The 27,245-nt window shown below is 39.0% G+C and overlaps 1 protein-coding gene across 7 annotated transcripts in view; it reads right to left on the reverse strand.

Annotated features, from left to right (window-relative positions):
- LOC135238567 (voltage-dependent calcium channel subunit alpha-2/delta-3-like) overlaps window positions 1-25,520 on the reverse strand; it is a 53,330-nt gene extending 27,810 nt beyond the window's left edge. Inside the window, exons 1-4 of one of the 7 annotated variants that reach the window (XM_064306607.1) lie at window positions 25,373-25,518; window positions 15,857-15,938; window positions 10,389-10,505; window positions 6,885-6,944 (exon numbers count right to left, since the gene is read on the reverse strand). In XM_064306607.1, the coding sequence (XP_064162677.1) occupies window positions 6,885-6,944; window positions 10,389-10,427 (99 nt within the window). In that variant the 5' untranslated portion in view covers window positions 10,428-10,505; window positions 15,857-15,938; window positions 25,373-25,518. Of the gene's footprint in view, window positions 1-6,884; window positions 6,945-10,388; window positions 10,506-15,856; window positions 15,939-16,641; window positions 16,927-25,110 lie in introns of those variants that run through there. The other 6 variants (XM_064306608.1, XM_064306606.1, XM_064306603.1 and 3 more) reach the window with 6 other exon arrangements.
- Window positions 25,521-27,245: the final 1,725 nt, after the last annotated feature.

Below are 27,245 nucleotides of genomic sequence, written 5' to 3' on the forward strand. Positions count from 1 at the left end.
AAGATTAAAAGGCAATACATCACATGGTGGCAATTATCGTTACTGCACTCAAAAAATACTAGATAATCATTGTTATATCGATGTATCAGTATATCACCAAGCCTGAACCTATACAGCAATACCTCAGTAACCCTACATCTCTATGCCACCCTTATACCCCAACGCCTGTTTTGTTCCACAGCAAACCTGTTCCCACAGCAGGACTGCTCACTCAGTAATAATCACTAGCGTCTCACTGAGCCTGCAGCCTGTGCACCGATCTTTAGTTTTAATTATGCTCATTAATTCAGAAATACGGGAAATGATGCCATTAGCATAACGAATGGGCTTACTTATAACTATCACAATGATCTGCTATCACTTGAGAACACATTTGTGTGCATGTGAGCAAGAAAAGAGTGAGTGAAAGAGAAAATGCAAGTGAAAGGGAGAGAGAGAGTAGGGGACAGGGAAATACAAAGCAACAAGGGAGAGGGGAAAAAGCACATTCACATTCAGAGAGAAGTCATTCTCCTTCCATTGAAACTATAGCAGTTTCATTTAACCAAACCAGATGGGCTGAGGTTGAGGTATTGAGGTGTAGAGTTAGAGGGGTATACCTTCAGTGTTTATAAGTGTAGATGAGCTGCCAATTCACAGGAAAGAAATGCATCTGAAATACGCACTGAAATAAATCCCTCAAGATGGGGATATTCCATCTAACTGCACAGCACTGACATGGACGTCCACTGAACTCGTAACTATAACAGACTGACAGATCTTTACAAGCAGCTCCTGACTTCATTCACTGAATAATAGAGAACAACAAATGCACTTTACACCAATTCTAAGACATTCTCAAATCCCCTGCCAAGAGCTGGACTTCACAGTTCTGTTCGAGTTGTACTTTCTCGTGTTGCTGTAGGAGAGGTAGTTGTTACTCGACAGGTGAACTTATCTTTCTTCTTGTCTGTCTAATTTTCTGGAAGGACTGCTAAAGTGAAGCTAGCACTGCAGCTGGCATAAGTTTTACACCCCGTTTCCAGATCAGGGATCCTGATCAGCATGGAGGAGTCACAGGGGTCTGTCACAGTAGTATTACAGCAATAATACAGTACTATCACAGCTTTATTACGGATGTATTACAATACTATTACAGATTTATCACAGCAGAAGTCCTCATTCGTACCACAGTGCATTCAGCTGTATTCATATCAACATGTTATGATGCAGAAAGACAACCCATATCACTTCAGTATAAGGCTTTGCTCCATGCGAAGACCACAATGCATTTTACAAAATCACATAACATTATTTAAACAGTTACATAATGCCTGTAGCACAGTGCTGTTTACACACATAATATCTGTAGCACAGTGCTGTTTACACACTCACGTAAAGTCAGCAGCACAGTGCAGTTTACCCACACATAAACCTTGAACAGCAGAGTTTATAAAAGTATAAGAGCAGAAAGAGCTGCTGTAAATGGCGGATATTACTGTGCTATGGAAGAGAAACTGCAGGAGGAGAAACTGAAAGGGGAGTAACTGCAGGAGGAGAAACTGAAAGGGGAGGAACTGCAGGAGGAGAAACTGAAAGGGGAGGAACTGCAGGGGGAGAAACTGAAAGGGGAGGAACTGCAGGGGGAGAAACTGAAAGGGGAGGAACTGCAGGGGGACAGACTATAGGGGGAAAGACTGCGGGAGGACCAGCGCGTACAGGCTCGCGGGGGCTGACGGGACAGTGTGGAAGGACGCGGAATGCAGATGGGCTGAAACGTGGCCATTACCCACACTCCCACCCCATAAAGCAGCTGCTGCTGACAGTTAATATCACAGCTGAGTGAGCAGCTGAGGCACAGAACTGCGGCTCTCAGCACTGCTGACCACCTCCACTGCAGTCCTGCAGGGGCCTGATCATTACCGCTGCAGAAAGACCCGCGCACCGCTGTTTATGAGCCCTGACCACCCGACCAAGGAGCAGCCCTAATGGCACATATACACAGTGTGTAACTGTATCTGGGGTGGGGGTGGAGGCATCCACCAAATAATTAAAATGAGTCTTTCAATCATGTCAAGTGTGTGTATGCGTGTGTGTGTATGCGTGTATGTGCGTGTGTGTGTGTGTTATAAGTGAAAGTAAGCCCTTTTCAGTTCTCCTATTCCCCTGTGCCACTGCTCTCAAAAATGATCTCACGTCTTCCTCTACAGGAGTGCTCCAGATAAAACAAGGCCAAACAAAACCAAGGATTGATGCAAGAAATCCCCTTGATGGTTCCTAAGAAGGAACCATTACCTTGGTAAATGTTTGCTATAATCACAAGCTTCAAGAAAAAAAACAATACAATTTTTCAAGGTCAAAGATTACAGCAAAACAAAAGTTTACATTAGCTTGACGTGTCACACCATTACACTTCTTTTACAGCTGCAAGGTCTGCGCACTGCTAATCAGTGTGACATTAAAATAATTTAAATGGAATCAAATAGAAACCATAGCCTGTATTTGATGTGCATGCACACGTCATATAGTTCATGCTGTATGGAATATGTACTCTACATGTAATCTCTTAGTTCACTTTGTAATTACATTTTCAAAAAATTAATATAGAAACATCAAAACATTAAATACTACAATTAATCTTTGTGTTCCCCTGGGGTCAAATTGACCCATTTTAAACTTTTAGTAAACGAGGAATGACTTTCAAAACCAGTGGCTATACCAGCGTAAATTCAGTTTTGGGCTTGTATTTCTATTTGATGTTCATCATCTATATTTACTTTATGTATTTTTGCCTATATGGTTTCTCTGAATATAATAAGATTTTAATGAAAAATCATTGAGAATATCAGTTAAAACAAGAAATATCAGTAACCTCCTGCACGAAAACCTTGTTTCACTTTAATTTTTAACAAATAAACATGACTTCTGCCTGCATGCCTTCATTACAGTGGATTTCTATAAATCACATCTTTATAACAAAAATAAGTAAAACATTTTCATTTAAATGTGATAAAGCAGATGTAGCATTTATTTAATTAGACATTTATTTAAAAATGGCAAACAGTAACCATATAACATCGTTACATTGTTTGGAATTAACATATAGATAATATATTGAATATTTTTAAAGAAATTAAATTTCTGTATTGTTTTAAAATCCCAACAATGTCCTATGTATATCTGACCATGGCTAAGTTTCACAGGTGCTAATAAGTAAACATAGCACAAGGGATAATGTAATCACAGATAAATTGTGCATAATATTTCATTTTAAATAGTTGTAGGCTATATCGTAGTGTTTTTGTTCCTAACTGTATGATTTCATTTAATTTGAAATGTAAAACTTCTTAGCATTACATATCGTTCTAATGCATCCTTTCCTGTATGAATGTTTTTTCATTATTATTATTATTATTATTATTATTATTATTATGTCTGACAGCATATAGCAGGCTAAAACACATGAATTTAAATCAAAGATAAATATCACTGTAACGGAGCGAACCCTCCGTTCCTGCTAGGACACTAAAACGATCGGGTTTTAGCTGCTATCTGCTTATGGTAGCAGTTGTTTGGCGCGAGTACGCCGCTTTCATAATTGTAGTGCGCACCATTTATGTTTGCCGGTTTGTCAACTCAAACACATTCGCTACTGTAGGCCTACATCTGTTCACCACCATAATGTACTACAAATAATTTAAACATACACATCTGCTTTCAAACATTAAATAGATTTATTTTAGTAGACCATGTTCAATAAACGCAATGTTAGGATTTGCTATTAACCGTTGTTTGTTCGGTTTGTTCCATGTTCAAACTGGAATGATGTAACCCGAATGTCACAATTCTGTGCAATTTCATTGGAAGCGCTGGACAAGAAGAATTGTCTATTTTACACGGTGGAGACCGTAGAGTGTAGTCGGTAATATTTTCTCGTACTCAATTATATATGTGATTATTAGATATAAAGTAGCAACTAATAATATATGTATAATGATTTCTATTTGTAAAAATATACTGTAATTTCTTCTGTGAGATAACTGAATATTGGATGCAAATGGTATAGTCTGGATAATGTAGAGTATACAAGTAGGTCATTTGCAGTCAGTAGGAGACGGAGGGTGGTTGGCAGTAGGTGGGTGTGATTGCATGCACAGATTTTTTGTCTTGTATCTGTATATAAATGTTGTATATAGTTGGGGGCACTTTTGTTAATAAAACACCCTACCTGTATTGCACAAGTTTGAGTCTCATCGCCAAAGTTCACTGTAAAATCCTCCGACCGACCATCCTTGTAACAATCACCATTCAATAATTTGATAAACTACAAACTTTTAATCTAATAAATGTATCTGCAAAGGGTAAAAGGTATTTTAAGGAGGGAGCTGTGGACAATGAATTCATACCGCTGTGCAAAATATCCAAATACATAATTTTTGTTACTGATTAAATGATTAAAGCAATTGTTTACGTTGTTACGTACATTATTACTTTTGATCTAAACTAAACTCAGCGTTCGATGGTGCGATAAAACCAGCTCATGCCCGTTAAAGTGTTTTCCACGAGCAGAGACGCTTGTGAAAACGCCTGCGGAAGTGGAGCAAGGAGAGAGTAGTGAACCTCATTCATCACTGTCTACCGAGCCGCGCGAGGCGCTGACGGAGTCCCTGAAATCCCCTCTCCTCACGCGCCCAGCGGAACACAAAACACGCAGTGCAAAAAAAAATAAAAAAATAAAAGTGATAAAGAACCTTGATAACTGGCATGACCATAAATAAGCACTCTGCACTGCGACTGTGGGAGAAAAATCCCATCCCCCAGACTAGTTGCCTGGAATAGCACCTTTACTGAGGCGGGTTTTTACAAAATGACCCCATTGTCATGAGTCTGAGCCTTTATCATGAAATAACCCCACATCCAAGATTAAAGCGCTGTATCAAAACCTTTCATAATGCCACAGATTATGTGTACCTTTTATACATTTTAGGATCCATGAAATCACTTGCACATCATTTTCAAGTTGTGTAGTTGTAGCCTCAACTGATAATAATGTCTTATTGGAAATTACGATTAAATAGGCCTTCTTTAAATAAATAGTTCAGAAATAGTAAGAAATAAAGAAATAGTACAGGCTTATAGTCAGTTAGATAAGATCAGAGAATTCAAGTAGACATATATAAAAATGATTTTTTCATAAAGCAACAGCGCTCAGTCTATGCAGGGCCACATCCACTTTGTCTCCTTCCTTGACATGGATACTGTGTGTTTATATATCAACATAATGTTCAGGAAAGACAGACTGCAATCACTTGGCTTATTAAAGAGAACATTTACTGTCCCCACCACCCCCACCCCCACCCCACCACCACCCCAGCAGATGGCCCAGTGTGGTCTGCGATAAGGCTGTAGAAAGGGTTGCCTGGAGCTGAGAAAAGGAATTGATTGATTTTAATTGAGTCTGGTGGTAATAAAAGACAAAAACACTGTTAGGCCTATAGTAGCATGTCTCTGGGGACCACAGTGAAAATATATGTGTGTGTGTGTGTGTGTGTGGGGTGGGTACTTTTGTGTGAGGATATGTGGGAATGCTTGAGTACGCCTGTGTATGCTGTATGTGTATGTGCACATGTGCATGGATGTGTGAGCCTGTGTTATATATATGTAATTTTGTAGGATTTGAGAAAGTCTGCTGGCCTTCTTTCTTTTACATTTATTTACCGCCCCCTCCTCAGCTCTTATGTTTTTCCTCTTCAGGCCAATGGTCCTAGTAACATCACCAAAAATAGCCACAATCACCACCAACATTATTGCCATAACATCAGACATTACATTTTGCCCACACATTCAACCGACTATTAAAGAGTACCTTCCTTACTATTGTTGGAAAAACCTGTATCTAAACACCTTGGCATAATGGTATTTTCATAAACATGAATTGCCTTTAATATTCTTCCTAGTTATGCAAAAATGGTAGATTAAGCTGTGAGTTAACGTGATACTGATGTCTCTGTTCAGGTTTAACGAGTGCCTAGAATTCGGCACACATAGAGCTCGCATATGACTCTTGCATATGTTATAGCACATTCTTTAAGGCACAATTCCACTTCACAGCCTTCCACTATTCAGCCTTCCAGTTTTAGTGTGTCAGCACAATCCTGATTCCCTCCAACTACTCACTCACACCTTGACTCTGACTCCTCCACTGAGAGCTGTTCTCCTGCTGTTTTTCTTTAAGTGCGTAAGCTCATAATCCCGAAGCCTTATCTGTGTCTCTGTCTCAGAATCAAACCTGTTCTCAAAGTTTTTGCTGTTCTTGTCATCGTATGTTTATAAAAGGTGCTTGTGCATGAAATTATGTGTGTGTGAGTTTTTGTATGTATGTGAGTGTGTGTTTGCGTGTGCATTTGTGCGTGTCCATGTGCATGTGCGTGTACTGACAGGAACACTCTGGGGTGTCCACAGGCTCTCACATGCCATGCCATGCTCTGCTATTGAGGAAGTGCATGCTGGGAAAAAGGTTGGGGTTATCTGTCGAACAACACCATGCACATGTGCATTGCTAATACAAAGGATGAAAATAAAAATCCCACATTAAACAATATCTAAACATAATATATACTGGTATTCTTCAAGCTTGTTGAGATTCGTACTGAGACACTGAATGAGTTACAGCTGTTCTAAAGGGACTGTCCATGGTTCTGAAATTTGATTTACAGTGAATCATATGGAGTAGAGTGAAACAGAGTGGAAAAACAATTTAAAGCTGAAAGTAATTATAATGATATTATAAAAAATATCCATTTGGCTCTAGTAGTAGTGAATGTTATGTGTAAAAGAGAGTGCTGTGTGTAATTATGAGTGAGAATAATGAACAGTAATAACACTGATACTGAAGCTCAGCTGACCTGCAGGTCTGGATCCTCCTCATGCTGTAAATGAGCCTCCTCTGCTGCTTCCACCAGTCGCTGGAGGCACACGCAGGCATGCACGCACACGCACACATACATATACATACACATACACACATACATACATACATATACACGTATATGCACGTATGTGCGCACACACACAGACACACACACATGCATGCAGACAGAAAAATAGAAAGGTTCCAGTCATTAATATTTTAAAGTTTTAGGAGAAAAGAGGAAAACATTTTTTATTATATTAGATAAGAATAAAACAAAATGCCATCAACCTATATTGAATAACAATACTATAGAACAACAACCCATTTAAAAAATCTACCAAAAAGTACACCCTCAAACCTCAGTCACACGATGCACATACAATGTTTAAAGATACACAAGAACCTAAGAAAGGACAATAAGCATACATTAATTATTTTGTGATTCAGATTTGTAATGTGTCATTCCTACACGACATTAATTTGGCTCACAGATAGTGTACCTCGGGAAGTGATATTTGAGATCATCAATGTCTCTAAAGGCAAACAGATGCATCTAATTTTGGGTGTAAATGTCTCTGAAGAGGAAGTGATAAGTGTGATTCTCAGTTGTAAATGTCTAAAGAGGAAGTGATGTGTGTGATTCTCTGAGATGATTGAAATCAGATTTCATATATACCAAGGCATGGATGGATAGGCAGAATTTCAGCTGAAATGAATGAAAATCTTATGGGCATCTGTGTTAGGGAAATTATAATTTAAAACAGCTTCAAATATGAGGAGCCCTTCGGTCAGTAAAATCTGCGATAAAAGAAAAAACCTTTAAATTGAGAAGTGACATTATTTGTTTGGGTTTTTTGGTATGAGTTCAGCTTGGGTTCGTTCGTTTCCCATTGTATAACTTTTCAAAATTACACAAATGTAGGGAAAACAAATTCAGAAATTAGAATTGTAACCAAACTCCTACATCTACTGTACATTTTGACTCCATACTTATATATATATAATGCCTGTTAAACTTCCCTCAAAAAACCCCTGAGACCATTTGAAATCATAGGGTTATGGGTGTTTCCCCTTTCTCCCCGAAAGCGACACCTCAGAAATATGCTTCCCCGTTCCATTGGGGGTGACCAGAGCTGTACCCGGAGAAAACAAGCTGCCGTCATCACTGGGATACAGGAACAGCTATTAATAACTGTCAGACACGTACTGCCACAGTTGCAACATAAACAAAATCAAAATTTTGTGCAAACCATTTCAATTTATTTTTGTAGCTTCTGGAAATGAACCATCAGTTGCGTGTCAGCACTTTAATAATCACGACAGGAGAAAATCCATTTTAAAATGTAATGTGAAAAAATTTGATTTAAAAACTACATCATGTCTGTTACAGGATGAAAAGATGAAGTGAGCAATGGTCACCTTATTCACAAATGAAGGTCAACTTGAAATATAAATTTTAATTTAATGTATTCATGTTTTGTTCCATATAGTAAATGAGGCCTTTGAATACCTGTATTCTATTGCGGTATTTGTTTGGCAGTTGTAATGATGCCTGTAATCCCCTTGGTAATGCTTTAGTTAATTATCATAGCACAATGGGGGGAGTTTACATCAGATAGAAAAATCAATCACACACACATACATGCGCGCAAGCACTCACGCATGCATGCACGCACACACACTTACATTTCCCATTTTGGTATTCGTTATATTTTCTGTTTTCAGTTCTATTATAATACTTTCAATATCTATCCACAGATATAACAGCAGAACTGAATTTATTATTTCATATGTGTGTTTTATTTGTTTTTATTTTATTTTAAATGTAATTTTACCTCATTAATTTAGGGCGCTTCACTTTAATAATCAGCCTTTTTCAATAATGCTAATCCTGCAGCCAACATAAAGACGTTACTGCTGGCATATTTGCTCCTTTCTTTATTCCATATTATGTGTAAATTCAATTCAAATGCGAAACCGTAATGACTAAAGCAGGGTGCAGATACTCATTTGTTATGTATTTTCTTTCCAAATCTTGCCTGCCTCAAAATTGATAAAATACATATAAGAAAATAACATGGAAAATGAATCATATATAAATTAATAATCGAAACAAATTTCTCATAGGGTTATCTAATTCTAGACATTCAGTGGATTATATGTTCATTGAAAAAATATATTAAAGTCATGACCAATGACATCAAGAGTTATGATGGCACAAGTATCTTGTGTTTATTATAAATTCATGGAGGTAATATAATAGCTCATTGCAATAGGTTTATGTCTAAAATAGAATACAATCTTTGCAGGTCTTTGCAGGGGGCCTTGGCCAAGACCAATGTAAAATATTTGTATTTGCCTTTGAAATTTTATTTTTTAGACATATTTGATTTACGTTTTAAAACATGGAAATGTGTTATACTTTAAAAACACTTCAATATAAGACTTTCATCAATTACATTTTAAAGGCTTTTAAAAGCTAGCTTGGCTAAATTAGCTTCTTAAAAAAGAATCTCTCATATGTAGAAAGAAGCAGAAAGAAGAATATGTATTTCTGTAACATAAGCCATGTTTTTACCTATGTCAACATGCCACATACCTGTAATTGAAAATGCAACATTTGAATACTCAACAGATATTCTAAAATGAAATACATTCGGGAATTCAAATGCATTACATTAGAAAAGACTGTATTTCATATCAATTTACAAAACAAACCTATCATCACCATCTGCCATTATCAAAAAACACTTCACCACCAAATCCACTCGTCTGCTTTAAAAATAAAATAAAATTTAAAAAAGCCAAGATAAACCGTTTTGAAACAACAGAACACAATCAGCACAGATCTTGTTTTTGTTCTCCAAAAATGTTACACAGTAAAACCCACTTGACCCATCTTGGCTGCAAATAAACTGTTAGCGTACAATTAACACTCAGGATTTTACTGTCTGAATTACTTATGTTTTGCAGTCAATTACACTTTATATTTGTGTACCTGAATGGCTATTTTCACACCAAATCTGGCTTTGACTGCTTAATTCAAATATAAGTGCAGTTCAGTTACTTTGGTGCTGTGTGTAAAACCTATGCTGCATGTGGGACATAGGTAAGGAGTTCTAGGGTCAAGTGTGTGTGATATTAATAAGGAGTTTTAATGTGAAGCGTGTGGGACATATATAAGAAGGTTTTGTGTATTTGTGTAGATAAGGAATACTGTACTGACTGTGTTTGTACATTAGGAGTTTGTCTGCAGTGTGTTTGTACATTAGGAGTTTGTCTGTAGTGTGTTTGTACATTAGGATTTTGTCTGTAGTGTGTTTGTACATTAGGAGTTTGTCTGTAGTGTGTTTGTACATTAGGATTTTGTCTGTAGTGTGTTTGTACATTAGGAGTTTGTCTGTAGTGTGTTTGTACATTAGGATTTTGTCTGTAGTGTGTTTGTACATTAGGAGTTTGTCTGTAGTGTGTTTGTTGATGATTTTGCAGTCCATACCCTCATGGCTTCCGCCTTCTTGTGAAACATCTCCTCCATACTTTCTGACAGCTGTTTCACCAGCTTCAGGCCATCGATTTCTTCAACTCGAACAGACTTTTCATATTCTTTATATTTCTGTGAGAGAGGAAATCCAGGGAACCTTAGTTATCACTTTTATCTTTTAAGTGGAAAAAATAAAACAGCAATGTTGTCCACTATTATCTTTTTATTATAATTTTTTATAGGTTTCTCGGTAATCTTGGTGATTGACATGTTAGCCATCATGAACAAAACATGTCAATTTAATGAGGTTTAACAAATTAATTTAAAAAAAAAATCATTATTTAGAAATAAGAACACTATCACTAACAATTGTAACAGTAAAACAAATGAAGGAGGTCCCAGTAACTGTGGTACTTGTCCCCAGATAATTGCTTAACTGGTCAAATGAATAAATACTGTATATAAAAATAAAGGTTAAGTTAATGAAAAGACCTCACCAAATACATTTAGATCCATCTTCAAGGCCCACATAACCCCCCCCCCCCCCCCCCCCAAACACACACAGGTGATCTATTCGGAAAACTCAATCACCAATCAATCCTCCTAATTGTTTAAAAAAAGAAATGATTTCAGTTATAAAAATACGCATTAACAGTTCACTCTTCTGTTATTCTGTTATCTGTGCAAGTTCAGATGAACAGGTGTTTAAACACACTTTTACCTGCATTTAAAAGTGTGTGTATTTAAGTCTACATTTAAGTGAATTTAAGTCTAAAAATATAAAAGTATTGGCATTTAATCCTATGATCATATGAATTTAAACCTAAGGGCTCTATTTTCTGGAATCAATGGCACATTGGCGCACTTGGTGTGGCTACTGAATGTAGGTATTTCCCTGACTAGAGGCGAGGAACATACAGCTCAGAGCATGCAGCGCAGGTGGAAAATGGCCTGGGTTAATGACAAATGTATTATCAGTGTTTGTGTCTCTGCTGGATTCACTCACAGCCAGTCAAATGACCTCTTTTCATTCCCTTTAAGAGCAGAGTGAAAAGTGCCCTGGGGTACGGTCAATTTATGTGGTGTACTACTGCCATCTACACATCTATTTTGTATTGATATTGCTAAAAATAAGTATACTATCGCTATAATAATGCATGTGTTTCATAGGGTAAAGTCTGAAATCACAAACTAAGAATGGTTAATCATTCATTGTGTTTTAGACTGGTTGTTTTAGGCTATATAGGATATTTAAATGCCGGGATGGTCATCAGAGAGTCTACAAGTTTTGCTCACATGCTAAATTTGAATAGCCGAGCTGACAGCACTACGGCTCACGCTGGCCAAGCTGGTGGTATTCTGGAAGGGCTGCTGTCACTTCGAGTGCAACAGGGTGTGCGCAAGAAACTGTTGTGCTACCTTCAATGTAAGCCGCAACTATCCCACAGACCTCTTGCAGCACTGCACGGGATAATAAATGGCAAACACATTCATTTTAACTAGTCATCTAATTAAAATGGAAAGATTTTTCATGTTCAAGTGGCATTTATTGCCATTCTTTTCATTATAGATGGGTGTAAGAAAAAGAAAGAAACACAGTAGGCTGCCGCCAGGACCAGTGTAGTATAACAACAGCCATAAAATATTAAAAACAGAAATAAACACTGGAATTAATTACAAATAAAGAAAAAAAGAAATTAACAGTAAATGCAAAGTATACATTTTTCCTGCATGTGGGATTTCTATCGAAGTCAAATTGGACAGGATATGAACCACAAAAAAACATTTTTGGCTTTTTGAATAGGCTATAATCATGCATGCATGGAATGGGAAAGCCCCGAAATTAGCAATATGCCATAGATAGGGCTGTGATTTGTGCTGTAGACATGGTCTGAGTAGGCGGGTGGACAAGAGCCCAAATCACAGACTAGACTGATGCAAAAATTGAAATGAGCTGCACCAAAATTGCCATGCGCTGCTCAATCTTGTTTGACACACCCCCAATGCCGTAAGTGTGTTCAATTAAGCCAACACTTAGGTGACTTTAAGGCAAAGTGTGTATATCTAAGCCTAATGGTCATGTTAAGGATGTGAAGATTAAGATTGTGTGGAGATTATGCCTAAGGGTGTGTGAAATGAAGGCAATTGAAAGAGGCTCAGGTTTGTGCTCTTAGTTAACAGCTCTGTAGTGTTAGATCCTCCTGCCACAGCCAAAACCAGAGAGGACACACCACTGCATCAAGCAGTAAAACACCTCTGTCTCACCAACCACTTAATGCATAAGAGACCAGACTATGGTAGATATGGTGGAAGTCTATGGGCACATGACCAGGTACGGCTCAGAGTGATAGTGCTTATCAAAACACAATGATTTTAATACTATTTTCAGAAGGTTTGGATAGTGAAGCACATTTCATTTCATTATGAAATTTTGCTTATATACAGAGTTGAATATTATGTATATGAGCATATAGAAGTTGATATATTCAGGCATGCTTAAGCGATGGTCAGGTATGCTTTGTATAAACGTGGCTTCTGTACTGCATTCTGACCTGACTGTCATCTCACGCACCCCTTAAATTCCACAGAGCAGGCCTACCCCAACAGACAGGACCATCTGGATTCATCCTGCTGCTTTGTCCTGGGCAGAACCTCCCTTCCCCCTCTCCCTCTCCCTCTCAATACACCAGAGGACAAATTGCTCCTTCAGAAGAGGAACATCGGCCTCCGATGAGGCGGAACAGTTAATTTCACGCCTGTCGTCCCCGCCTCACTGAGTGCGCGTGTGCCAGCCAGATACCCCCTGCACCCCCCACCCCCCCCACCCCGCTCCTCTCCCACACAGTCAACAGAACAGTAAAAATGAGACTATGAAACAAATCCATAGGTAAACACAAAAGCAGTATTGATTACGATCTGGTCTCAGTCTTCCAAGAGGCTGCCAGGTGACAAGAACGCGGACTCCTGCAGTGTTGTGTTGTGGCCCATACGGCCAAGGCTTCGCAATGCGTGTGGAGCTGCATCAGTACGCACTGTGTTACGAGACATAAGCCTCTTAATAATGACTCATTGACCCACAGTTTCCAGTTCGGTGCAGTGCAGGCTCTGTGGCCCAGGCCAAAAAGTGCTGACATGAGAGAAGCCAAAATGCTAGTGCAAAGTGCTAGGGGCCCTACAAATAATTGTATTTTCTCTGTCTAATCAGCCAATCTGATTACACTTTCAGGTAGTATTGTGAGGGGTCAGAGGCCCATGCCATGAGATCTTGATGGTGATGAGAGAAACATCAGACCTTCTGTAGTGACATGGTCCTATGGAGGAAGGCCCTGTCTCTGGAGCGCCCCCTACAGACAGGCCTAAATCAGTCGTTTCTGCAGCAGAACTGAGTCAAAGATTTTTTTCTGAAAAATATGTTACATTACATTACATTTATTTGGCAGACGCTTTTATCCAAAGCGACATACAAAAGTGCAGTTCATATTTATTTAAGTAAATATTAAATATTTAGTAAATAAGTATTTAAAATAAATGTTTGACCCACATCTGGTTTGCATCTCTGTCTCAGTGGGACAATAATATCCTAATAATGGATTACGTTTATATTGTGCCTTTCACAGCCTCAAAGACCATTACATATCCACCACCACCAACTTATAGCACCCACCTGGGTGATGAATACCAGCCATTTTGTGTCAGAACACTCAACACATATCGTAAGTGCAGAAGGAGCACTTCTGCAGCAGAACTTGTTTCTCTGTGCCTCAATTTTGTCAGAACATTAAAGAAACCCCTACTCTTTGTTATCTCGGTTTACATATTTTCTGAAATCTCAGATGAGGATTGTAACAACAGTAATAGTCTTACCAGGATATTTGCTGCGCTGTTCCACTGCTCTCCCCCCTTCCCACACACACATATAGATAATAACAACAATAAGAATGTGGAAGGGGAGAGTATGGAACACAGTGTCTTATCTGTAATGCCAGGCTGTGTGATGATAAACGGCAGTGGAGTGATGTCAAGTGGAGTCATTCATCATGCAAGGTTTAGAAGAGAACCTGATGCCAGGAGACAGCACAGCTGAAGCTTATCTCTTAGACACATTTGTGTGTGTCAACACAGCTGTGCACCATTACACCACATTTACCATTTCACAAAAGCCACAGTTAATCTTACGAACAATAGCCCCTTCTTAGCTTGTAGCCACTGTCTAAAATACCTTCCCCCCCCACCTCATCTCCTCACACCTATTACACAATCACAATATCATGGAAAGAAAAACTATTCTTTGACCACCAAAAGCTAAGGGGCTGCCCTAACTCTGACCACTGCACTACACTTTCCACCAATCAAAGAGTCTTCATTTTCCGGGGGAAGTTTCTTCAGTAGGTTATGTACAAGACATTACCATCACCTTTAATTTTACATGGTGGGGTATATTAAATGGATGGCTGTGGTGCTGAAAGTACAGATGGCTGGTTCTACATGGTGGCACTGAAGTAGTGCTGCTTCATTGACCTCTGCCTGAAATGCAGAAATCGCTACTGCCACCTAATGCCAAGCCAGGGAAGCTGCAGCCTGGGAGCACACAGGTCATTTACAGCCTGTGTGCGCTGGAGCAAGTGCGTGAGCGAAAATGTGTGTGTAATAGGTAATGGGCCACACATCCCATAACTAAGTCAATGTTCTGAATCCACATTCCCTCCTGTAAAGGATTGGTTGGCCTGTTTACCAAAATTACGTGATTTTATTTCACACGTGAGTTTGGAGAGGACTGATACTCACACAGTCAAGAACCGCAGGGGAGGGGGTAATGATGTTTGGGGGGGGGGGGGGAGAGTTACAAGAGGCTCTGCAGCTGCTGAGAAGGGGAGATAACCAGCACCTTCACACCCTCATTTCTTTTATCTGAGTGATGTAATGCACTGCAGCGTAGGGGTGGGGCAGCGAGAGGATAAAGGTATTATGGGAATGCGGTTATCACACAACCGTCACTGTGCTGGTTCACCACAAGCCCATCAGGACCCACAACTCCGCTGTGCTTCTACTGTACATTCATCAATCATATTTGAAACTGCCATTGTCTCGCTTGTTCTGTTACTTAATTTTAATTTATTTTAGGAGCTTTGTGGGTTTAAACCTACTTGTCTCACTGAACTCTAATCTTTATGGATTTGTACTAAGATTAGCACTTCAGGAAAACAAACAACAACAGCAAAAGAAATTCAGAAATAAAATTTAAAAGTAGCAACAAAATTTCAGGCCACAGATGCAAGTCAATCCAAAAGCAATTTTCCATTAGAGAACGCTATGGCCAAGAACTGGATTATCAGGGTCCAAGTGCCAGCTTGTCTCAGGCAAAGTGAAGGCCTGACCGGGCTGAAGAGCCAGCTACTTTCAGGATTAGTACAGTAGTAGCACAATAGCCCATAGAATCACAGTTGTGTGTTTAGCAGTAGGTAGTGTACAGAAACATGTGATACCTTCTGCAGCAGCTGTGATCCTGAGTACTTGGCTGAAATTGATTTAATTTCTCCACCAAAAGCAGAGGCCCACAGCTTGACTCTGAAAAAAGGGAGATCAGAGAGGGGTTAGAGACAGAGATCCCTACCGCCATCGCTTACACTGCAACAGTGATCTCTTATACCAACTGCCCTCTTGTATATTACACACTGTTCTCAAGTGCGTTTATTCATTCTAGGTTTAAAACTCTCATCATGGACAGCAGTGTAAAGTAGTGGTTAGAGCAGAAGCGTGAGTGTGAGCAGCAGCATGGAACAGTGGTTAGGGCATTAGTATGGATCAGTGGCCAAAGCAGGAGCTGGATGATTCGAACGGCAGCATGGAGTAATGGTGAGAGCAGAGGTTTGGTGCTGCGGTCACATCATTAGTGTGGGACAGTGGTCAGAGTGGCTGTGTTGAGCAGTGATCGTAGGTCTGAACACTGCTGATCTGGGTTCTGTCTTCTGGGGTGGGGTGGCCTGCTGGAGCTACCCAATGAATGAATTGAATAAATATTAATTTGGAAATCTGGTTCAATGAAGAACGTACAAGGCCACCCTGGAAATGAGAAAATGTGTGAATTATGAAAATATGGCAGAGTAATTCTGCAACGCATACGGAACGGTACTTAGTGAGACAGTTGTAAATATGGCTTTCATAGGAAAAAATTAAAATTAAAATATAAAAATGTTAATAGTGGGGCTGGTCCAGACAGCGTTAGTGTAGAAAACATTCGAAATTTCTCAGTGAAGACGGCAGCACTTACACGGATAAAGGTAGCTCCTGTTGGGATGCAACACCTTCAACGACCGCCATGCCAAATGTTATCCAAAGAAAAAAGAATCCAACGCCACACGCGCACGGAAGGCTGAGTATCATGTTCCATCGCATTGTTAAATATTTGTTCCTGTCGCGAATAGCGTGTTTAAAGGGTAGATACAAGCTTCGTCTTGTGGGAAAAATTAACTAATTTAAGGGTTATTCCTATTCCCCGGTCATATTCTGCGGGTCCGCGATGGAACTTCATCGGCTGCACCTCTGAGAGCTGCTTCCGCGCGCGTTTAAGCCGGCAGCACCTCCTGCTGTGAGCGAAGTCTTGAATAAAAGCGACCTACTGAAGATCTAAAGACAAGCGGGGGAATTTGAGTGGTGGGATAAGTGTGTGTGTGTGGAGGAGGGGGGGGGGGGGGGTGCGTGCGTGTGCGTGTGTGTGTGTGAGAGAGAGAGGGGGGGCGGGTGTCGGTTTGTGCCAATTTACTTCTTTGTTCTCTCATAAGCAACTTTCAACTATCGTGACAAAAAAGTGATTTGTCCATTGCTCTGTAAATACTGATAAACGGCGCAGATAAAGACAGTAGCTAAACAACGCGTGGAAAAGAGCATGGTGAGAAATGAAAGATTACCCGCCTCTAGTATGTACGCAATACGCAGCGTTTAGCTATAAGAAGGTTAAGTGAAGAGATCTTAACGCACTAAGACGAGAGCGCACCAGAGGCAAGGTTCATTGCCTGACAGGGTCATGCGGGCGCTGGAGGGAATTACGGAGTCCGTTTCTTACTACACGGGAAACCACGGTATGGATGCAGTACTGGCGCATTGGAATTCATCGGGACTGGTCAAATGCCATTCCTTCGAAATGTATGTATATGCCCGAAAAATTCGCTAGCAATATAAAAATAAATAACAAAATCGTCCTCCTCGTTCGACTTCGTGTTACGCCTTTTTTCGTTTTAAATAATTGAAATCCAGCTTTAGGAAATAAAAAATAAACATTGTTGTAATGAAGTAACAGAACAGGTAACGTCAGGTTCGTAGCCTACGTGATTTTCACGGCAGAATTCCGCATAAACGTAGACGGGCATATATATCAGTAATGAGATGACTAAGGCTAAACAGGCCGACAGGTAGCTGATTTGTATATATATACACACACACACACACACAATACATGTGTGTGTGTGTGTGTGTGTGTGTGTGTGTGTGTGCGTGCGTGCGTGTGTGCGTGTTCTTTTAACATGAAAAACACTGTCACTAAATATGGAATTAAATTATGGAATTTGAAAGTGAAGACTACGTGCAAATGGTTGGTCGTGTTTTAAAGAAATTATCTTTCAGTTCCATTTAGTTAGAGCGCACCATGAAAATACTTCGTAGCACTTTAATTTTGTCTTATCGACTTATAACATGACGCGTGTTCAGTCCGTCCTTCAAAAGATACAAAATGAATGTATGTTTTAAAGTCTAAAGATTAGCAATGTTTTCTCAGCAAAAGTCACATGTTCAGCGTGCCATCTGGAGCGTGAGAGTAGCGACGGGAATGGTGACCAAATCAGAGAGACCGTGTACACGTGCCGAGTTTACGGCCCCCAGCCCTCCTTTCTTGCGCACCCATTGTAGAGGTCTTCCAAGCATATAAAATCCATCACATTATCCATTACTCCTTTTATGAAGATGAATGCCTTGGCTTTTTTTTTTTTTTTTTTGCTAAAGAGATGTCGTGGTGCCGTAAATTGAATGAATAAAGTAATTCCAACAGCCAACGTATAATATCATATTAACGTGAAATGTATGTATTCATTTATTATTATTATTATTATTATTATTATCATCCTAGAATTCTTGTATTTTGTAGTCTACACAAAAAACGGGGGACTAATGCTATCTTTTATCTCCATTACATATTTTTTTTAATCTCTATTACATAAACTAGGATAAGAGAATGGCATTAAGAAATGCATAGTTTATCATATTTCCCAAACATTTAGTACTGCTGCTGCTACTACTACTACTACTACTACTCATAATAATAATAATAATAATTTCCAGAGGCTAGTTGCAGTAATATAAAGGTACAAGTATAACGGTAGAAGGTATACGTGCAAAGCATTGCCAAGAATAACATATGCAAAAATAAATAAGTTATGAATAAATATTGGCGGCAATTAATCATTATAAAAATGTGATGGTAAGTTATTTACTGTATCGCTTAAGTGGAAAACAAGAGAAAATGAGAAAATCTTGTAAGGAGATTTTATATCTGGAATACAAGCTTCACCAGCGCGAGAGCGGCAGTGGAAATCAGGATTGAGATCACAAGATAACACTAAAAACATGAATTTATTGTGTGTGTGTGTGTGTATACTGGATTCATTGAAAGATGTCCTTGAAATGAAAAGAAGAACGGTGGACAGAACAATTGCCTTATGGAAGCAAAGAGACATAGCCTATATGCGTCGTAATTGCAGTTTAAATTAAAACAACTAAATTGAAATATTAAGCCTAGATATTTCATTCACACTGACCAAAACGTTACACGCGGTAAATAAATATACAGATAACAACACACACGGCTCTCAGAGTAAGTGGCCCTTGTTCTTCAGTCTCCAGCTAAAAAGAAACCTAGTGTCTGTTGAAGAGCGCGAAGGTACTTAACATTACTTAAATTCATTTCTAGTGCATTTTTGTAAATATCATCACCATTATTGAAATCACACCAAATTTCTGCATGTTAGGCTACATGTTTGACCACGCGCGAAACAAACTTTGGTTACAACTCTCTACATAGTAACCTGTTTTATTATTTGTAAATATACTGCAATTAAAAATATAATAGGCCTACAATATAAGATCATATGGGGCTGTTGTGACGCATAATGTATTCCCGATTTTGTCCAGTTAAATTGATTAGTTTATCTGTGGGAATCGAATTTTTAAAAGATGTTTCCGTATGTTTTGTATTCTGACCTCCAAAAGCGGCGGCCACAATTTGATACATACTGGGAGTAGCTACGCGATTACGTTAATCTGCAAACGAGGCAGTTATTGAAAGCCGGTGACTGGCCTACGGGCGAAAAGTTTTCCTTTGCTCTTACAAAAATACAGTAGAGTGTTTTCTCGAGTGAATGTCCTGAAATGGACATTTCAAAAGGGTTTTCAAAAACAGTTATTTGCAGGTATGCTTAGTTAATTGTACATCGACGTTACGGAGCATATTTTGCAGGGGCAATTCCCACGCAAAACCAGGAAATCACAGTTGTCCCCTCGAAAATGAATGAATCCTTGTCATAAAAGTTCTTTTTTAACTGCCCGAAAAGTGTAGGATAGTGTCCCCCCAATCTTCATACCAATGTTACATACTGTGTAGATAATTGCTGTTACATGTCAATTCACAATCGTATCGGATTCAACAATGTAACATTTAATTCAGTGTGTGGCAGCATTATGACTACATCTACAGGAAATAGGCTAGTTTGTTTCCAATCCGGGAGGTGCACAGCGGGTGTTTTAAGTCATGCCCGCCTTTAAGACCACCTCCTGCGGTTTGTGTGTGCAGTTTGACCTCGGGCAATCTGAAGTACATTCAATCGGGGGAAAAAGAATCATGAGTTGGAAAGCGCCTCGAAGTTGCGCTTTCAGAGTGCCCGACACTGTAGGCTATGTCTGCATGCAGCACAGAGCCGCAAGGCCGTCGGATCCCTTCGGTGCGCAACAAAGGAGAAAAGAGCAAATTCAGCAGGTGACAGTAGATTGCTCTCACATGGCCCAGGGGGTATTAAGATTAATGGGATATGTAAAACCTATAATGCATATTATTGAGCTTTACTGTAGTTTAAGACGAATAACTTCTTCCTCATTTAGTTAAAAATTTAATATAATGGAACGTATGAAACTGCAAATACCCTCAGTCTGAACAGATTCTATGATATTCTACTGGCGCTCCCCATTCACACAGAACAGCCTGCTCTTGTTCACCTTGAACATCCTGCAAATCCTGTAGCCAAGAAATATCCCCCTAAGACCTGGCAGAAAAGAAAGTTATAGTATTTACATTTTTATACATACTACAAGTGTCTTGGATGACAAAAGATTGTCATAGTAGGCCTACAGTATAGTCTTGGATGACAAAAGTACAGCACAGTATAGTTCTTGATGAGATTAAGACCAGAGAGTTCCCTACAGGAGGCAACAGTGAATTGTGGGGATTTAGGAGTACGTTGTGATGTCATAATGTGCAAGCTTATGATTGGTGGAAGATGATGATATCATCAGGGTGAGAAGATTGATAGATTTGATAGATTTCCTCTTGTAGCCTCCGTATGTCTGTAGGACTCAATGATTATCTCACTAATGACATCATATATCAAGGCAGACCCGTTATGTTCTGATGAGAAGCGCAGTGGGGAAACTCATTAAATGAAACTCCACACAGCACTTTCCTACACAACCCCGAGATCTGACTTTCCCTTGATTATCTATTGACTGCAAGTGACAGGCCAGTACAAGGACATCCCAAGACATTATCTGTAGTTCAACAATGGTCAGGGTGGCAGCACGTTAACAACAAAATGCATCTTGATTCATTTTCTGGTGGTAGGCAATTTTATTCTGGTCAGATTAGGGTCCGAAGAAGCGGACGTATTTCAGCGACAGGGCGGTGAATTGCTTTAGACACAACAGACCACACAGCAAAATATTATGGGAAACGTAGGACAAGACAAACAGTATGGAGTGTGTGCTGTTCATGAAAGAAGTAGCAGTCAGATTTCGCACTGGCTGATTGTTATATTTCAACCATAAACAATCAGCGGATAGCCAGCTACACGAATCAACAGATACTACACGAATCACTCATTAAGCACAACTGACACGTCATTAACTGTACTGTATAAAAATAATTATTAGCTGCACCCAAAAAAAAAAAAACCAGCACTCGGTTTCATTCAAGAATATTTTCATCTCGCTTGAAGGCACTTAGACTCTAGTTGTGTCAATAACTTCTACACTGAGTTTCCTTTAGTGCTATCTCTTCTGTGCATCTTCCTTTTATTGATTTTATAAGAAATATGGTGCGGACAACGTGAGACCGCACTTACAATCACACCTTCTTATTTTTCGCTTTTCAATTGAAATTGAATCGACGCACTGAAAGACTAAAAGCGCTCTACTAAATACGGTTTGATTGAATTGTCATGGAGTGAAATCTCCTCTACAGAAAGAGACCTTTCCTTTAATGATCCATTCCATCAATTAATAGGTGTGCAATCTCTTTTACGGACTAGATGACATTGTCTTTACTACGATGCAGCGGTTCAGTGCATCTTATTAAAATTTATTTTTAATGTCATCCATCAAAGACAAGCTATTTGCTCGAATGACCTACTAAAGCAATTGCTCCAAATTAAGAGATAGGGCCTATTAAAAAGGCAAGAAATTTAGGTCTTAGAGAATTCAATCACGTACTTAATGCCAAAGCAGTGTTTACAGAGTTACTATTCGAGTGAGCTAAATGCTTAATTTCAGCATTCCTGACGCTTTTGGTTACATGTTAAAGGTGAATATGTACACCCATGTCTGGCCAGAGGTCTCCAATTGGCAAATAATATATTAAAGGGAAAGTCCGTCATCGGCTTTATTGCAAGTTATTTTATTCCGCTCTCGTGCGACAGTCACTTCAGGCGTCCGCATTACAAGGTCAATGAAGGATATACAGTGCCCTCCAAAAGTAGGATACTGTAGGGTAAAATCGGTTATTTTTGCTATAAAGGCATTTGAATTCGAAATCAAAATATGAATGAGACAAAAATAAAGACAATCAGCTTATATTATATGGTATTTGCATGCATATATGTATTTCCACAGAAACAGCGGTTTTTTTGAGTTCCCCATTTTCAGCGGTGCAAAATTAAGTTTACATATGAACTTAAAGATTAATCAATGCAATTAAATAATGTTTGGTTGTATAGCCCTTAAAAGCAATAGCCTAACTGTATCAATTCAACAAAACATTGCCATCATAAAAGTTTGGCATTTTCTTTGGAAATGCTTTTCTAGGCATTCACTGCAGCTGCTTTCAGCTGACCTTTGTTTTGGAAGTTTCTGTCTTCTGTCTCCACTTCAGCAAATGAAATGCATAGAATCCGGATGGATTTAAATCAGCTTGACGACTGACTGGGTCAAATGTTTATCAAGGAGGTAAAATAACTTAACAGGGAAACATATTTTCACAGAGATATTAAGTAAAAATACATTTCACCGGGAAACGGGCAAGAATGTCTTTGCGAATTTGAGTAAAAATACTGTATACATGTAACTGGGGAAGCAGTTAAGATATCCATCTAACACAAAACGGCAATGTCTCTACTTATGCTTTAAACAATTTTTGCTTCCAGATGGCACATACAGCTAAACAACCGGAGTACAGGAACAGACATAGCCTACAGGCCACATACGTTGCGGAGGGCACCTGTGTACGTTTGTGGTCGATAGGGAATTTAATTTACGAAATTGCGGGCCTATAGTGCTGCTGGGAATTACAAAATGGGAAATGAATGGCAATAAAGGCGTGAAGTAAACAAAACTGGTGTTCCGTTAGGCACGATACAATTAAACTAATTATAGCCCATTTCATGAGAAGTAGGCTACAGCGTAAACGCACTTCAAAATTGGTCTGAAATACTCAAATAACCTTACGTCGTTTAGCCTCTACTTTTGAAAGGGAAACGTTAGAGGCGACCCTGAACCCAGGTGCTCGGATGCTGTCCGAGGTACTGGATTTCACACTCGACAGCCTCGTTTTCAGAAATAAACAACCACAAAGCGGTCATTATGTTTTTTTTTTTTGCACGAAAATTAGTCTCGGCTAACGATTTACCAATTTACTGAAAATCTTAACGAAGTCTGAACACCTTACAAGCCATTTAGTAATTTTAAATACGTAATTTAGAGTTCTACACCGAGGCGGGAATCCTCCAAATAAATAATGATGTTTTACGCATAGCAGGTTTCAGAATGAATTAAACTGACTGGGAAAATTGCAGCGTCTTTCGCTGGAGTTGAAACCTGGGGTTTAGATCCTCCTAATCTGTGAAATAAGGATTAGTTGTTGTAATGCAGTTATGTGGTTTTGTATCTTAAACTGCAGCTAAGCGCGCTACAATTGACCCAATGAGTTTGTATTGCCTACCCATGACAAGACACAATGAAAAGGATGAGAAGCAGCAAGAAAACTCAACATGGGATAAACACCGACAATAGAGACACCATTCAATGGCTATCAGTATTCTTTATATCCTTAAATATTGGTATATAATAGCAAATACACTATGGAATTGAGGTTAATCCCAGTAAAATACAAACCAGTGAAAGCCAAATAAACATAGCGGTGCATTACATTTACGTTTAGCACGGGTAGGCTACTTGAAAACCTAATAAAATGTACGCATTTCTCTTTAGGGCTAACGGCAGTATTCCAAATAATAATAATAATAATAATAATAATAATAATGAAATAAAACGTCGCAATATCTGTAGGTATTTGTGATTTCCTTTCAATCAGCAGCCAATTAAGGTCTTGATAACGAGGTGTGTGGACTCTTCAGCCAAAAAATGACTTACAATGAAATCACGCGTGCTGAAACACCCGAAAATTAGTTGACACCACGGCCCTCCTATACCGTTTGACATCCCTGATCTACACGCTAAGCAGAGGGCTTGCATTTAAATTGAAACTTTGTTGCGATGCACAAAACAAACACGTAACTCAGATTCACGATCTGCGTCTCCCCAGTGCTGTGCCCAGGTCCAACTAATCGTTAGGGGAAAAGCACTGAGTTTTATATATGCCACCTGCAAGCAATAAAAGAACACCAATAAGCAATGGAAGAATCAGAACTCGAGCGTTAACTTGCAGCGGTCGGTTAGCAATTATTCAATTATGTGTGCCTAAGCAAAATGTTACCCCCGAAGTGATTAGAAATCAAGTATCGAATGAAATAAATGAAATCACAAGTTCTTTTAAAACTACACATCAATTCACAGAACTATAAAGAAAATATACAAAAGCACACGCCCCTACGCCATTACAGGCCTTATCAGTTCATATTAATCAGAGAGCAGCACAAGAGAAGTCCTTGGAACAAATATTGTGATAAAGCCTGCAGTAGATACTTCCATGCGGTGAAGCTGAGGCTGTTTTCGGTTTACGTTCTGCAACCTGCAGCATCGACATGGGTTATTTTTTTTTTTTTGCAAAGTCCATACCGGCCTGAAGATAATGAATTGGACCTATGCGTAGAATAGTAAATACATTAAACACGGAAATAAAAGAACTGATTAAATAACGTAACATAACAGACTAAACTGTCAGTGTGTTTCCTATAACGTCGTGAAGCAGATGATAAAAGACGAATGAACATTTTGAGGAAACAAACAAATGCACATAAGCTTCTTCTCTCACCCACTCTATCTCTCTTTCTCTCTCTCGCTGCAATCCCGGAATTGGAGGGCCCTTGGTAACTTCTATTGGCCGTCAGAGCTCAGCAGTCACAATTTTAAGGCGAACTCCGTTCGGGTCAAGTGCTATTTTGTGCCCATATTTTTTAAAATAATTGGCACGTAAACAATCTCGCAAGTTTAAATAACATAGAACCAAACGAATATTTAAATTAAGCTTATTGAACAAACCACACGGGCACTGCGCTTTAAGAAAGCACACAAACCTTTACGACTCAGCTCTGTGAGTCTCCAGGTTTCCCTTTCTGAAAATGCTTGCTGATTCCTGCTTTATCACGTGAGGTTTTAAGCAAAGGATCAACGGTAGTTTCTATAGATAATTAAATGAGTCCGGCTTCCATTTTCTATTTACAAAATAATTAGGCTTATATTACAATTACATTTTATGCAACTGTCCAAAATAAATACATAACTGAATGAATGCTACTGTGTTCACTTGTACTGTGGGCAACTTCTGCATCTAGTGGTCACCCAGCGGTAGTGCATATTACTCATACATCGACTGATAGAAAAATTATGGGAAACACTGCCACCTGATAATAGGTCTTGGTATTATGAACAAATCAAACTTGAATTCAAAATCAAACTAGAATGACATACATTTTAATAAAAACATCACAATCATAGCTTTTCAAACACAGTTATTTTCCCTGTTTTTTTCAGGGATATACAGGCATGATTTCAAAAATGTCTAAATTTCTTTTCCAAATTTTCTTCAAAGGTTTGTTTCTTTTTCAAATATTTCAGTTCTAGATACTATTTTAGTTCTGAAGTAATTGTTTTGATTGGCCCAATGGTTTTTATGTGTAACAAAAAATATTTTTGATACTGACAAAACTGTCTAATGACCAGGTTGGCTTTATAGGGGTCCACAACATGGGCCACTCATCTTCAAAATTTTGTGCCAGCTTCTGCTCTGAATGATTTAATTAGCTCAATCATATCTTGGGCTGACATTTGTATAAGCATGAGCTACAGCCACAAAGTGCACATATACCCTAAATATTTAATTGTGTTCCAGTACAGGAGTGAACCAGCCTAATTTATAGAGGTCTGATAAAAACAAAAAACTAATATAATTCGTTGGAACAATACTCAGCACATAGATCAGCCCTGCAGGACTGGAGTTGTGCACCCCTGCAATAGCAGATGCAGAAGCATTCAGGCACAGTGATTTAAAGCAAGTAAATACACATCCATGTAACTGCAACAACATTATGTGCAGCAATGCTATGTTTCCAGAGGCTGTACATGTAAAGAAACTGATATTGTCACATGTATGCACAATTATGGACATATCTTATTTCTTGCTCAAAAACAGTGTTAGGATTGGAACAAGTTATTTACTTCCTACATGACCTGTGTAGTAAATTAAACATCACTTTTTGAGATATCAAGTAGCCTACATGCATACAATTTCTGGGGCATTACATAACGCGACAGTGCAAGCTGCATTTGAGTTACTTCAAGTGTTTTTAGACCAGGAACTGTGCATACTCCAATACCCAATCTTGTAAAGCTGACATGTTGTCAGACAGTTTTGCGAATATCTATAACTTCCTTCAGTGTACACTAAAGCTGCCTGGGCCAATCGATACCCTGCACTAAAACATAAAAAAGTATACATTTAAAAAAAACAGACAGTAAACTAGCACTTTAATCAGAGTACTCCCCTGTCCCCACTATTTTTGTTACAACCACCTGGATTGGCTAATGAGCACAATTCTTCAGCCAGGAGGTGGAAATAAGCTGGCTGAGTTCATGGGTAGAAGAAACACATGGCAAGACTTTTACTTTCTGACCCCTGGACTTTCTACTTCTGAATGTAATACTTACTGTAATAGCTTCCTTGATATTATCTGTGTGAGCAAGATGTTTTACCCGTCCGTTCCACACCGTTGAGCTCTCTGTATGACTATGCTGGGACCCCACTACGCAGGGAACTGGAACTGGAATGTCCGTGGGAGTGTTTCAGCTTCTTTACGTCACCCTACCCACTATGAAAGAAACACAAACTTTCAATTTAAACTCTCCCTCTGTGACATTCATAACATTGAATCTTTTTTTGCCTAATGATTT

This window comes from Anguilla rostrata, chromosome 13, assembly GCF_018555375.3.
Source record: "Anguilla rostrata isolate EN2019 chromosome 13, ASM1855537v3, whole genome shotgun sequence".
Classification (NCBI taxonomy): Eukaryota; Metazoa; Chordata; class Actinopteri; order Anguilliformes; family Anguillidae; genus Anguilla; species Anguilla rostrata.